The sequence below is a fragment of the Tachysurus vachellii genome, chromosome 13 (assembly GCF_030014155.1).
Source record: "Tachysurus vachellii isolate PV-2020 chromosome 13, HZAU_Pvac_v1, whole genome shotgun sequence".
Lineage (NCBI taxonomy): Eukaryota > Metazoa > Chordata > Actinopteri > Siluriformes > Bagridae > Tachysurus > Tachysurus vachellii.
In genome coordinates, this window is record NC_083472.1 from 6,959,828 (window position 1) to 6,974,954 (window position 15,127).

Genomic DNA, 15,127 nt, shown 5'->3' on the forward strand with positions numbered 1-15,127 from the left:
CAGAAGGCAGTAATGAGTCTCTCTTTAGTGCACCTGCCCCCATGACTAGTGCTTCAGTGTAAATCTTGCCATCGAAAGTTACTCTAGTATTGATGAAACCCTGACTTGGGAGAGAACGTCTAAAAAAATCGACCTACTGGATAAATATTCGAATACATTTTAGGATCATCTGTGAAACATCTGATTTCTGATCCGAACTGTTTTGCGGCTGCGTAAAAAGGTGCGCAATTTCCATCCGGATTGTTGTGATTGGGGATTTCACCGCCACATCATGATCTCTTAACACTGAGGACTTGGGATGGTTTATTCTACCGGATACAAATGAAACATTGATGTCAACAGCGCATTTTGTTTCGGTTAAAGAGGTATTTGTCGTGCCAGCTGTTGGAGAAACACAAACCTGACTGTAGTAATGAGAAGTAGGAAGAGAAGGTAGCAGAGCCATGGAGAGGCGGACAGGTGAGTGATGTCCAGTTCACACCTGTCACAATACAACTCGGATCAATTAGGATACTTCATCATATTTCATATTTCTGACCAGTTCTATTAGAAATCTCTCTTTCATTTCCGTGTTTTGAAGTAAACGCCCTGGGACATAACCTACTTTCCATAAACAGTCCTTGATGCTTTGATTGAAGGAAAAACAAAACAAAACAAACCAAAAAAAAAGCCTCATTTGATCAATTTTATCAATCAGGTGTAGCTTGAATACTTTCTAAATATAAAATATACAGTAGCAACAACGTTTAAAAGGACATAAAACCTGTCAATAAACCATATTTTCACCTTTTTTAATAGGCTAGCAAGGTGTTATTATACTGTTACTTTGATCATAATAGTTCTTTACTTCTTATTCATTCTGAAATTAACACCGCAACGATTTCCGAATAAAGACTTGAATAAAATATAGAACATGGAAGTGTATACCATAGTAGATTCAATGGTATCATTAAAAATACTACATCGTTGCCGTAACAATAGGAATCTTATCACATCATCTGGATGACTGAAGTTTACATCCTTACAATATTCCAGCTACATATTGCATGTATCTATGTATATACAGTCACTAACCACTTTATTTGGAAACACCTGCATATGCATATAGTTATTCAATCAGCCAGTCATGGAAGCAGCACATAAAAAGATAGTGTGTAGATACAGGTCAAGATCTTCAGGTAATGATCACATCTCAGTGACTTTAACAGTGGCGTTGATGTTGGTACCAGGTGGGCTTGTCTGAGTATTTAATAAACTGTTGATCTGCTGGGATATGCAAACACCAGTGTCTCTAGACTCACACATAATAGCGCAAAGTTCAAAGGGGACAAATGGCCAGATTGGATGAAGAAGGATATAGTAACTCAAATAATTACTGTTTATAATAAATGTGTTGAGCAGGAGAGCATTTCAGCATGCACACATCATCAAACTTTGGTGATTGATGGTCAAACAAGCGTGAAATAACATGAGTTTTATTTCTGTAATCCAAGACCAGGAATTTGAGGCCATCTTAGTTGACAGGAGTGGAACCTGATGTTGTCTTCTGCTTCTGTAGGCCATCCACCTCAAGGTTTCATGTGTTATGTGTTTTGTCATGTTCTTCATGATTGTAAAGTGTGATCTGTGTAAACTTCAAATATTGCTGTGTGTGAAAATCCTGGGAGATCAGCAGTTTCTGAAATACTCAAAATCATTTTTAAAAAAGGTAAAAAATAAAAAGGTAATCCTCTGATTGATTTATAAATAGCACCTTTAAGGTTTTATCCCAAGAAAGACAGACTAAATAATATTTGCTGGATTTTTGTATGAATGTGCCTTCATAATAATAATTCAAGAACCACATAAATTTTAATCTATAAAATAGACTTTCACAAGCTGTATTTGTTCTTCTTAAGTATATTATGATTTCTGTCTTTGTATAATGTAGAGAGAAAAAATTAAGATTTACTCTAAAGTCAAATAAAGGTACATCACATACCTTGGATTTACTCTAAATGACAATGTATATCCCAGGTAAAAGATACACTGTAAATGTAAAATGTCTAAAGGTGATTTTTTTTTTAAATGTACTGTTGATGATTAATCCTGACATTGTAGTAATCTGTAGACTTATTATCTGTTTGTCTGTGTTTTAGGACCTGTAACAGGTGTGGTGAAGCCACCTTTAGCCCCTAAACCAAACTTTATACCAATACAAAATATTGTTCCCCAAGCACTTGACCTAGAACATTCCCACACACCAATAAACACTGTGAAATCTGCACGTGTGTCACAGCCATATCAATCTAAAGCCCTTAAACCAGAATGGAAACCTGTGGCTGTTTTCACCAGTGAGCATCAGTCACTTTTTAAAGAACAGTTGGAGAGCACTAAGGATTTTAAGTACAAACCTGAGATTAATTCAGGTCAAGCATCAGCCAACATTCCTCATAATGTTCTGGAGTTTACAGATAACCAGCTGAAGCCAGTTCGAATAACAGATGGCCAGAGCTACAGGACTGTGAAAAACAATCTGAATCTTACAAATGGTTCAGGTTATTCTGAAAGAAATGTATCCAGCATAACTTACGCTGCTCAGAATTCTTCACCAACTGGATTGCAACCTAAATCCACAGACCCTAAGCCGGAACTATTTAAGAACACTCGTAGTCATCAGCGTAGACACTCTGCTGATGATCAAAATGGTTCTTTGTCCTCTGATCAGCTTTCTGTTCAAAAGGCCCCACCAATCCCAGTGGGGAATAAACCAAAAAGCAGCCATGTTGGACAACCAGAGAAGCCTCACATCACCTCACAACAGTCAGGAGGAATTGGTAAAAAAAAATACAAAGCTTTAACAGTGAACGAGAATACACTAGCTCTAGTTTACAAAGAAGGAAGAGCGGTTACTCCCAGGAAACAGAAGAAATCCAGAGGTAGACTAGATTACCAAAATGACAATGTGGAAGTGCCAGGGCACTATCCACGCTGGAACAGACTTTCATCAGACCCAAGAACAGAGCAGGAGGTGCCTAATAACACCACATCAGAAAGCACACCAGGGAAAAAATATGGTTCTGCTTTGAAACCTAAAGTCAAATCTTTGAACCAGGCAGACCTGAATCCATCAGATGGCCAGAGGAAGTCATCCTTTAAGAAATTAAAAGAATTTGAATTCTCAGTGAAGAAGTTGTTTTCCAAAGGAGGACATGGTCCAGAGTCAACCCCAGGCAAAGAAGAGCAGTCAGTGGATGAGGGTTGGCAGGTTACTAAGAACGAAAACAGAAGCCAAATTCAAATACCACAATACAGAACACACCATGTCAGCATCCAGTATGATGATTTTACTGTTGAGCATAGTGTGGATGGAGATGGAGATGTGGAAAATGAGCATCTATATGAAGATAGGCCAGAAAATATAAATGCTGGTGCTCCAGGAATACAGACACAACAAACCCCCCCAATTTGGCAAAGAAACATATCCAATCAAGAAGAAAGAGTGAACAGAAAAACACAGTTTATTGGAGAATTCAACACCAGAATGAGGCAGTACTATAATGAGAGGTGAGAGATCAAAATAATATAAACAAATGTCTATTCTACAGAATTATCAGCTATTTAAAGGGAAAGTGAAAACTTTTTGTCCTACAGGAAGGCGATTCAAGTTACCATTTTAAAGTGCAAGATTTTAGCTACGTCTGAGATGTTCCCCAAGAGGGACAAGATAAAAAGAACCGTTTACATTTCTGCTTTAATCTTTACTTTCTAAGTGTGTATTCAATAAAATCCCTTGAGGAGTTAAGAGAAAAGTATACAGCAGTAACTGTCACCATACAAATGAGTATATGGAATCCTCTCTTCTCTGATCTTCTCATTAACTATTCTTTCAGCTACGTTTAAGTGTATTTCTGATTTATTCATGATCTTCACCACCAACCCAGTCTCTTGTTGCTTGTATTTCTGTAAGCCATGTTGATGATTTTGACGACACACACTCTGAGAGGGAATTTGAAAGCAGCTCAGAAGAAGAAGACGGCGAAGACGTAGCAAACAGTCCAAACAACTGGAAGAATCAGGTGCTGAGTTATACTTACTCACTCATCTTCTACCGCTTATCCGAACTACCTTGGGTCACGGGGAGCCTGTGACTATCTCAGGCGTCATCGGGCATCAAGGCAGGATACACCCTGGACGGAGTGCCAACCCATCGCAGGGCACACACACACACACTCTCATTCACTCACGCAATGACACACTACGGACAATTTTCCAGAGATGCCAATCAACCTACCATGCATGTCTTTGGACCGGGGGAGGAAACCGGAGTACCCGGAGGAAACCCCCGAGGCACGGGGAGAACATGCAAACTCCACACACACAAGGTGGAGGCGGGAATCGAACCCCCAACCCTGGAGGTGTGAGGTGAACCACTAAGCCACCGTGCCCCCTGCTGAGTTATACTGTTACACTCTTATATTTGTTATAGATACAAATTGAAACTTTATTGTTTTTATCTTGAAATGCTAAATCTGACTTTTTGTTTTCAGTACTCCAAAAAGAGAAAATTGTCTTATATTGTTAAAGAGATCGTGAGTTCTGAGAAAGTGTGAGTCTGAATGCTTAATCATGATCCTGCTGATTGTCATTCACTAATATGTTTACACTTTCATTTTATACTATTTTTTCATAATTGTTTCCTTTTACTTTCTTTATCAGGTTTGTGGACGTGTTGAAGCTTCTCCATATCGTGAGTATCAGTTACACAGTGTCTGAATATATTTCCCATGACAATCACATGTATATTCTGTATAAATGTATAAGTCATGGTTATGAAAGACTAATTCAGTGGTCACAGGGTTTGTGATCCTTTCTGGCAACTCGGTCAAAGCACAAAACACTCTTATACAATCAAATATTTTGCCGGTGGCTTATTGCAGTCAAGAAAATACTACAAAAGCCATTTAAGAATAATCTTTCATCATTAAAACTGGAAATATGTATTTCTGGCACCAAGCCAGTCTCTGAACTACAGAAATGCCATCCACACCTACTTTAATACAAACAGCAGAAGAAGAAATGGATTTTTTTTTTTACTTAAAGTGCATTCTGTTATAGTTTCAAAATCTGTTCTAATTTAATTTAAAGTGTTTAATTTCCAGTCTGTTCTGAGACATAAAAAAAATCTTATTCAAAGACACAAAACCCTGTATGATAATTCCAAGCATATAATCCACAGTGGGTTTACAGACAATCCAAATGAAGTTTTCAGAATTTGTTCCCAGAAGATTCAGGTTGTTTTTTATGTAAATATCCATTTGCTTGAATACTACACTGTTGTGCTGGTAGCAAAAACATTCCCGTTGCTGTGTTTAGCCAAATACAGTCATAGCTGTTAACAACTAACATTAAACATTATTAGCTCGATTTAAAGCCCATCCAAATGTGAATAAATATCTTCTTTATTGAGATATGATAACTTTGATAGATAGAACTTTGGTAGACTATGATAGAATTGTAGACCTAGCTTTTTTAAAAATAGTAATGACGAAATGAAACTAGCTATAGATATCAATTATTTTGGTACTTTCCATGAGCATATATATACAGTATGTGTGTGTGTGTGTGTGTGTATATATATATATATATATATATATATATATACGTATGTATATGTGTATATATATATACATACGTATATATATATATATATATATATATACTATATGTATGTGTGTGTTTTCTATTATCTCTGTTGGTGAATGCTAAAGCTACATTTATATTAGTTGTAATGGAGTGTATCTCAGTGACAAGTCAGTTTACAATCCCTAAAAAGTGAAAAATGAGAATATTTTCACTTTTTAGGGAAAGGAGCTCATGTTAACAGCTGGTATCTGATTCTAAACTAAATTGATTAGATTAATATCCATTTTGTTTTGGCATGTAACTCTCTAACAGCCTGTGTGGCATTCAGTGCGAGAGGAAATAATACTCACACAGTTTTTTTTTTATTTACTGCTGCATCTCTCTTCTTTTAAGGAAGAATATGTACACAATATTAAAATCTAGTTTAAAAAATGTTCCAGGTCATTATGGTGAAATATTTTTATGGTTTTTCCAAATATGTTATTTTTTTGCTGTTGTTTTGTTTTGTCAGAATTTATCCACAGCAATATTTAAGGTTCATAAGCCTTCATAAGAAACCACTCATATAATATGTGTTACTGTGTTGTTTTGGTTTAATGTATTCCAGAATTTTCGTGACGCAGTGATGAAGGCCTCCTTGCAAACTGGGAAGCCAGTGATTGATGACAAGAACCTCAATCAGATCCTGTTTTCACTGCCACAACTCTATGAGCTCAACAAGGGTTTATTGAGGGAGTTGGAGGACCGCATGGCACACTGGTATGAAAACTATCCCATCTTTTTATCAGACATTTCATTCTGCTAGAATTGGATAAATTGGGCAATTTTCATAAAATGCTTTACTTAAATGATTACTGTGGGGTTAGTCATCATTAGAGTCTTAACATGAAACAATAGCCACACATTCTACGTGCTAAAACATTTCACTGACATTTCCTTGACGAATCAGGAACGAGCACTCCAGCATCGCAGATATCTTTTTAAAGAAAGGCCCATACCTGAAAATGTACTCCAGCTACATCTACGAGTTTGACAAGAATGTGGCTCTACTGGAGGAGCTGTGCCGGAAGAACCCAGCTTTTGCAAAGGTCGTTCAGGAATTTGAGGTAATGACACCAACTCAACCTGTTTTCCCTCCTAACACACAAACCTTGGTTGCCCTATTGTCATTTGTGTCTTTAGTTTTCACTGTGGGGGTTTGTGAGTGTCTGATCACACATGCATGTGCGAATGAGTGGAAATGTCTCTTTTCTCGCTATGATGTTCGGTGCACATACAGGTTGATGCACCTACAAAGAAGAAAATGTCTGCATTCCATGTATGCGACTACGCTGTCCTAATTGTCGTCTGTCTCACTTTTTTCTATAGAGCAGTCCGTGCTGTGCCAATCTCGCCCTGAAACACTACATGCTGAAGCCTATTCAGAGACTTCCCCAGTATCAACTCCTTCTCACAGGTTAGAGATACCATTAAATAATTAACTTTATGTTCAGTTAAACATATGTATTGACTTCTGATTTCAACAGCATGCATTATGTTAGTAATGAAGAATACATCCAGAAAAACAGCACAGGTTATATTAAAAAAAACTTTTTTTAAGATGAGAAGAAGACAGATATTTGTTTATCTTATTGCGCCAACCTGTATATATGTGCTGAGATTTGTGTTAGACTTTAAGTTCTTTAGAGGGAAATATCAAGTTCAAGTTATTCCCTGGACACATCAGCGTGTTTGTTAGCTCTTGATGGGTCGAGATCTATAGATAAAATCCATACATTTTTAACATATCTATTCTACTAAACCTAGTAAAACCCAGGTTCTGAAAGTGGAATAGGACGTTTCTAGAAAGAAGAACACTTAAGAGATACTATTCAACCGTATACGCTATAAGACCTAGGTGATAAGACCTACAATGTTTTTTTTATATATATTTGTTTTCCAACTATTGCATATATCTTATGGTAAGAAAGATTTAAGAACAGTTTACGCAGGTGGATTTCTGTTAGAAGTATTCATTTTATTCCTTTTCTTTTGTCTTCACATTCCTTTGGCTTATTTGTTCAACATATTTGCACCTATATGCATTCCAGGATTTGGAGTCGATCATTAAGTCACACTAAAGACCAACACCTGGGACATTTCTGATTCATTTTTTAGACACAGTTCTGACTTGCATCAAACAGAAGATAGGTGTTCATTTTAACCAGTTTTTCAGGAGTGGGCTGTAAACCCACATACTGTACAGAGAACGTTATGAACATTGTAAAAATTTTGTTGATACTATGAAAAATGCTGAGTAGCATTATTATATTTGCCGGGTTGCATGGGATGAATAAAATAAAGCAGAGCTGTGTTTGACATTTGAGCATGTCGAACACAGCCATACATGAAGTTGTATAAATTCTGTTGAATAGTTTTGACCTAATGATATGAAAAAATAATTTATTTACCATATGTAGTCTTATCTTTCTTTTTTCCCCGTAGAGTATTTTGAGAATCTTGAAGAAGACTCTCCAGATTACAAAGATGCCCAAGGTGAAATGTGTATTCTATATTGCACCATCATGAAATCAGTTAGTAAATCTCAACCATGTTTGATGGGTCATATGACTAAAACCAAAATAAATCACTTGACCACTAAGCTTGTTAGCTCTACATAACAATTTTTTTCTTTTTTGCAGATGCACTCAATATAGTAAAGGAAGTGGCGAACCATGCCAATGAAACCATGAAGCGAGGGGTAGGACTGAGATCACTAAGAATTACTGATCCTAATCAGTTGTTAGATGAGATTAAATAGGTACTTCTTGTTTCTGACAGGATAACTTCCAGAAACTGATGCAAGTTCAGTGCAGTCTGATTGGAAACCATGAGATTGTGAAGCCGGGCAGGGTAAATACCATCCTGTAGCTCTGTAGGGAAGTAGACTGCTGGCAGCTTTTATAATGTTAATGAGAACAAACTGTATGTCATTGTGTGCCTTTGTTAAAGGGAAAAAAAGAGCTAAGGTTTGAAAATGTATGCTATAAATCCTTGATTTGACTGAAGTGATTTTTGCCTTAACTGGATTTACTTATCAAAGCTTTAAACAAATATTCATTCTCTACAAAAACAAAGATGATGAATGTTTTTTTTTATTCATCTCAGGTTTTATTGAAAGAGGGAACTCTGCTGAAACTATCTAGAAAAGTTATGCAGCCTCGAATGTTTTTCTTAGTAAGTAGCTTCTGCTTAAACATTTTCATTTTAAATAACTGATTATTTGTTTATTATGCATCTAGAAGATGTAAGTAGTTTTTGTACTAAGTATATTTTTTATATTATTTGAAATCTAGTGAGAAACAAAATTATTGGCCCTTGGTAAAAATGAGTATAGTCATGTAAAAAGACTAATTTCTTTATGAACTTCTTCGTTTAGGCAGACAGATGTTTATTTAAAAACTCCCTGATGTCATGTACTATGCTAACAAGGTTTCCACAGCCTTTGGAGGAAATACAGACCCTCAATACCGCACATTAGGTTCTCTTCCGTATAACTATCTTTATTTTTACACCCAATTTACGTTGAATATTTGTTTCCAGAAAACTCTGTTTATGTCTCATTTGTCCATGGACATCATCTGGCTGAATAGTCATGTCTAGCAAACTCCAGATTCGTTACAATGACGAACAACAAAGAAAATTAGGCCTCTGTGCCACCTCATATTTATTCAGCAGTGAAATAGGAAGTTTTTAAATGTTTATCCCTCAGGTGAACTAAAACAGAAACAGGATCAATACATTTAGTTTTGTTTTTTCTTTAGAATTGCCAGGGTTGCCAATAATTATGACATGACAGTTAAAAAGATTTTTTTATCAATTAAAGTTTCGATACTATATCTCTAATATTTGAAGTGCAAGATTCAGCTGTTAATCACCGTGACATTTTCCACAAAAAAAAGACTAACTTTTTATCATCTTTACCAAGGGTGCCATTAAATAATCATCTGACATGTAATTATACATTCCTATATTAGAGTCTGTTTTAATTTATTGCTCCTGACAGAAGTTTAGATGTCTGATAACCTGGTTTTCTGATGCTTGCTATGAAGTAGCTTTAAAAGAGTAATAGGTGTAAATGCTAACTTTTTTTTTTTTCATTTTCAAGTTCAATGATGCTCTGTTGTATGCTACAACCCTCCAGCCAGGCCAGTACAAGCTGAACAATGAGCTCTCTTTGTCCGGAATGAAGGTGAAAAATAACTACAGCACCTCCATATGGTGTTTTATTCTGGACGTTATGCATTAATTGGTTGTATATTTGACTTTTTTAGGTTAGTAAGCCAAGTCATGAAGGATATCAGAATGAGCTGAACATCGAAAGTGTTGAACGCTCTTTTATTCTGTCTGCCAGGTGAGTCTTTAACTTAACAGTCAAACCAGCTTAATAAAGACTGTCCAGATTACACACACTAGACACAAATTATTAAATGAAATTAAAAAAAAAACAGAAAGGACCACGTTGTTTTTTTGTGAGAAGTACTTTGTGGGTTATAAGTCACTTTAAAAGCACAATACTGTTGTGCAGGAGAGAACAAAGGCAAATTGGTGTGTATTCTACATTTGCATTCCTGAAGAAGTGAGCGCTCATGTTTGTCTATCCCTATCCCTATTCTTCCCACCTTTTCAGTTCCCCTGCAAGTCGAGACGAGTGGCTTGAGGCAATCTCCAATGCCATTGAAGATTACACCAAGAAAATGACTACATTTCACCCCTCAAGCAAAGGCCCTGATGAGGTACTTGCTGCTATTTCAATCCCATGTTCAGTGAAGGTTCACTCTGTTCAACGTCAAAAATGTAACCATTGATTCATCTGTCACAATAACGCCATCTTCATGGTTTCAACAATTGGAACAGTAGCATGTCATTTGGTAAATGTCTGGTTTTGTTGGTAGTGAGTATTTTAAAATGGCTCTTCCCTCCAGGGAGGGATCAGTGGAGATTCCTGGATGGCTCATCTTGATGGGGAAAGGAATTTGAAGAACAATAACTGCTCTGGGACTGAAATTGGGGGGTTTCCATCACACATCCAGTGAGCTAAATGGGAGCATTACGTTACTTAAGATAGCTGATGTATTTATTATCCCTTTCATCAGTGGCTAGCAGCTCAAATCATGGTGGAGATTCCCAGTGGGTGTGTATCATATTTGCATAATGCATGCTGGGATTTTAGTGCCAAATGGTTGATGGGCAAAACCATAAGAATGATGCAAATCTGTGAATTCTTTTGCATTATAAAATTATCTTCTGTGTGTGCGTGTGAGTGAGAGAGAGAAAGAGAGACACATGGCCTATTGTGGCCAATCAGCATGCAAACTGAAACTGGGCGTGTTGTCTCATGTATAAGGCTAGAGTAGCCATATACAGTGTGTGTGTGTGTGTGTGTGTGTGTGTGTGTGTGTGTGTGTGTGTGCGCGTGCGGGTGTGTGTGTGCGTGCTTGTGTGCGCGCGCGGACATAAGGCCCTGTGATCTGGTGTCTCACCAAGAGTGTATTGCTAGGATAGGCTCCAGACCACGCTAAAATCTGAAAAGATAATTCACCATGTACTGAAAATAAACAGCAATTTTGTGAGCTCAACTGATCCAGACAAGCGCAAGCTCAAAATGCAGATCTAACCGAGCCTGGAAAAAATGCTGTAGGATTCCTTATACTCACAGCTTTCAGAATAGCACTTAGAACCCACCAGGATAACTGTGGGAAGTGAAGGAAGTGATTTAGTGTGTGAGATTTGTTTACATTGTCACTCAGGAATGTCATAATTTATGAAATATGGCTCAAAGTTTTAAGATACAAATGTTAGTATATAGTGGTATAGTAGTTAGTAAATAGTGGAGTGTCTATACAACAGAGCCAATAGGAAGATTTTATTTAAAAAAAAATTTTTACCAGTTATTAGAAAGCTAATATTATGTCAATATATTATCACCCTTGAGAAGACAATGAATGTACTGGGCTGTAGCACATTGTCACTCTCTGTATCAGTATCTGTGTAGTGCTCCAGATATTTGAGTATGTATTCAGAGTTAAACCTGACATGGGTGTGGCCTAAAGCAGGCTTTGTTTGTTTTATTTGTTTTAAATGGAGAGGATTGTACGGGATTTTTTAATCACGCTCATGCAGTTATTATTTTTTGCTTGTACCCATAATGATTTAGCCCAAATTATTTATTCAAAATTTTGTTCCCCAAAATGTTGGATAGCTTGTTTACATGAATCATTCACATGTGAATTTGTTGCTGTAGAAAAAAAAAACTAAAAACAAACAAAAGTAAATAGTGTAATAGCCTAATAGTGTGCCTCCTATTCGCATCTGGACTTTTGTTTGTTTAGCACACATTATCTGTATATCTCATTAACTCTGAATTGCTAACACACACTAATAATTACTTAATAAACTTTTCCTTGTTAATGATTTAAAACTCAGGATCTGTGATGTATTTATTGCAGGTGGAAAGGGATGGTTGGGAGCTCGGTACCAAGGCCCCTATATGGATCCCGGACCTGAGGGCCACCATGTGTATGATCTGCACCTGCGAGTTCACTCTGACCTGGAGGAGACATCACTGCAGAGCCTGTGGAAGGGTGTGGTGATGCTCAACAAACTGGGTTTACAGGATTTACAGGATTTCTGCTGATTTTGATCAAAGTAAAGGTGGATTTCCTCTCTGTCTGTGTGTATCTGTGTGTATTAGGTGGTATGTCAAGGCTGCTCGGTTAATAAGCATCCTCTGGAGTATATGAAGAATCGACCTGCACGTGTGTGTGATCAGTGCTTCGAGATTCTACAGCAAAACAGATCAGGTCTAACACCTAGGTGCTAATATACAGTATATAAAAAAAACAATATTATTATTTCCTTTTCCTGACAGTCTGTTTTGATCTTTTATGCAATTAGATGGTAACCAGGCATCAGGTAGTGGTCTTATTTCCCCGACCTCTAAACCACCTCATTTTAGAAAGCAGAAGAAGATCCCAGCAGCCCTGAAAGAGGTATAAATGTTGGGGAAGTGCATCCTGTCACCATTATTCAGTTTGTAAAAATGATTTAGTTCCCTTTTTTAAATATTGTAATTCCAGTTGATCATAGCTCGTGGTTAGGAGCACTTATTTATCTGCATAAACGTTTCTCCATGACAAAACATATTGTAGGTATCGGCAAACACAGATGGCTCATCCATAAGTGGCTATCTGGAGAGAATGAAGGCCAATAAGAGACAATGGAAGCGATTCTGGTTTGTCATCAAGGATAAAGTGCTGTACACTTACGCTGCCAGTGAGGTGAGAGAAAAAGCACTCCAAATATGTGTTTGTGACTGTCAAGGATATAATTTGTTGGTTTCCGGTGTTTCAAGTTTCAGCCTTATGAATGTGCAGGTAGCTGTGATTTTATTGGTCAGGAGGGGAAAGGTGGCAAAATGCCTCTTTCACCCACCATTAAGCAATGCACCATGCAATCATGTGTCTGCCTGGTTGTTTGTACATAATTGTATTTCAAAAAGCTTCTGTGAAAGGCTCAAAAGATCGAAATACAGCAATTTAAGCTCAATTACTGGGGATACAGTTAGCAACAAACAGATAAAACATCCAGACACTAGTTTGAATCAATACAACAGCTGACTTCATTCATTTGTCTTCAGTAACTGCTTTATTCTGGTCAGGATCATGGTCACATCCAGAGAATAAATGCAGCACTACCTAATCAAGCATGTCCATGAAAATGTGCAGTTAGTGATTTCCTTCAAGCATGCTCACCAACCACATAAGCCACTGATAAAAGATGTTTCTTCAGCTGATGTATGATAAAGAGGCTAAATAATTTTGTTAAGCATTATTTGTTGAATTGCACATATCCCAATTCACTCCGCTTTTGTCCATCAGGATGTAGCAGCTTTAGAAAGCCTGCCCCTCCTCGGCTTCTCTATAACAGAAGATGATCCAGAATGTGCTCAGCAGTTTCAGCTTTACCACAAAAACAAGATCTTCTACATCTTTAAGACTAATGACCCCCATGCACGCAGCAGGTCCATCTACATCTGGAATTTTTCCACAAAAATGATTCATTACTTTGGTCAGACTTTTAATTACTACACTAGATTTGTGACATATATTTTTGTTTATTTTACAGGTGGGTGAAAGCTTTCCAAGAAGCTGTGGTTCTTTAGTCTGGGTATCTACTACTGCTAACCCTAACACAGATCCCTCTGACTGTTCCTGTAGCAAATCAAAGACACCATACTATATAAATCTGATGAGAGAATCTCTGATGTGTTTTATTGCTACAAATCCACTTTGTCTTACACTTGCGCTCTATTTTCTTCTATCATGTATTACCATAATGTTTTAGGCTATAATATCAGAAGGAATGTTTAGCTCAACTGTGACTATTTTTCAAAGCAGACATATTTACATGGATTTACAAGCCTACTGTAATATTTAAATATAAAGGATTCATTGTACGTTTTTCATTTTATATGAATTTATAACTCTTAGCCACTTTGTGGCCTGTATATTGTCTGTGCTCTAGAATTGGTTAACAAAAATATACATTCATATGAAGTCATAATTTCATGTTCTGTGTGGTAAATAAATGTATATTTTCATAGAACTGGTCAAATGTCCTCTTCATAATTTTGTTTTAGACTATTTTGCGTGACCTGCAGCCACTGGATCTTCACATAGTCCAGTCCAGTCCAGTCCAGTCCCTGTCATTGTGTATACATGATAAAACTGTTTATAACAATGTGCTGATGAGACAATAGTACATAAATTACACTACACGTGTGAACAGTCTTGTAAATTACTATAAAATCTTGTGTGCATGAGATCGGAAGAAAAATTTAAATGTTTAGTGTTCAAGAACAGACTGTGTGTGTGTGTGTATATATGTGTGTGTGTATATGTGTGTGTATATATGTGTGTGTGTGTGTGTGTGTGTGTGTGTGTGTGTGTGTGTGTGTGGTATGAATAGGAATAGGAAAACATGATTCCAGGATTTTATCATTTCTTTTGTGGACATCTGATCATCACACTCATATGTGGTCCTTTCTCAGTCTGTTGCCACAAAAGTTGGAAGCACACAATGACTGAGCGTCTTTGTACTGTATCTACAGTGTCTACAAACCTTCAGATGGCGTATGGTGTATGGGCTGAATATTTGATTTGTTGGATTATATACATAATATAAATGTAGTAAACTTATAATGGATGTCTGTTTTTTTTTTTAATAAAATCGTTTTCCAGCAGTTAGACAATCAATAAAATATTTGTTTGTTGGCCAACCTTATCCTAAAATGATGACTTTTACAAACATTTTGACTTATTACCTTACATTTTTTTTGATTATGTGTCTATTTGTTACCTACTTAAAGCTTAAAAAAGCGTTATTAACCGTTTTGATCTATGCACTATATGTGTGTGTGTGTGTGTGTATATATATATATATATATATATATATATATATA

At 36.7% G+C, this 15,127-nt stretch overlaps 1 protein-coding gene across 1 annotated transcript; it reads left to right on the plus strand.

The window, feature by feature from the left end:
- Nucleotides 1-57: 57 nt before the first annotated feature.
- On the plus strand, nt 58-14,271 carry LOC132856120 (FYVE, RhoGEF and PH domain-containing protein 6-like). Its single transcript, XM_060885560.1, has 21 exons — nt 58-459; nt 2,139-3,546; nt 3,950-4,058; nt 4,530-4,588; nt 4,699-4,729; nt 6,233-6,384; nt 6,575-6,731; nt 6,994-7,081; nt 8,110-8,160; nt 8,307-8,365; nt 8,446-8,517; nt 8,773-8,841; nt 9,773-9,856; nt 9,939-10,018; nt 10,295-10,400; nt 12,114-12,248; nt 12,359-12,467; nt 12,562-12,656; nt 12,816-12,944; nt 13,545-13,687; nt 13,792-14,271. Exons 1-21 carry the CDS (start codon nt 444-446, stop codon nt 13,826-13,828), a joined length of 3,189 nt encoding a protein of 1,062 aa, XP_060741543.1. The 5' UTR covers nt 58-443; the 3' UTR covers nt 13,829-14,271.
- The last annotated feature ends 856 nt before the right edge of the window (nt 14,272-15,127 follow it).

Bases quoted from the DNA above. Each gene is read 5' to 3' on its own strand.
- LOC132856120 (XM_060885560.1), top strand. The intron at 8,842-9,772 runs GTAAGTAGCTTC...TTCATTTTCAAG, and splicing joins AGCCTCGAATGTTTTTCTTA to TTCAATGATGCTCTGTTGTA. The intron at 10,019-10,294 runs GTGAGTCTTTAA...CCACCTTTTCAG, and splicing joins TCTTTTATTCTGTCTGCCAG to TTCCCCTGCAAGTCGAGACG.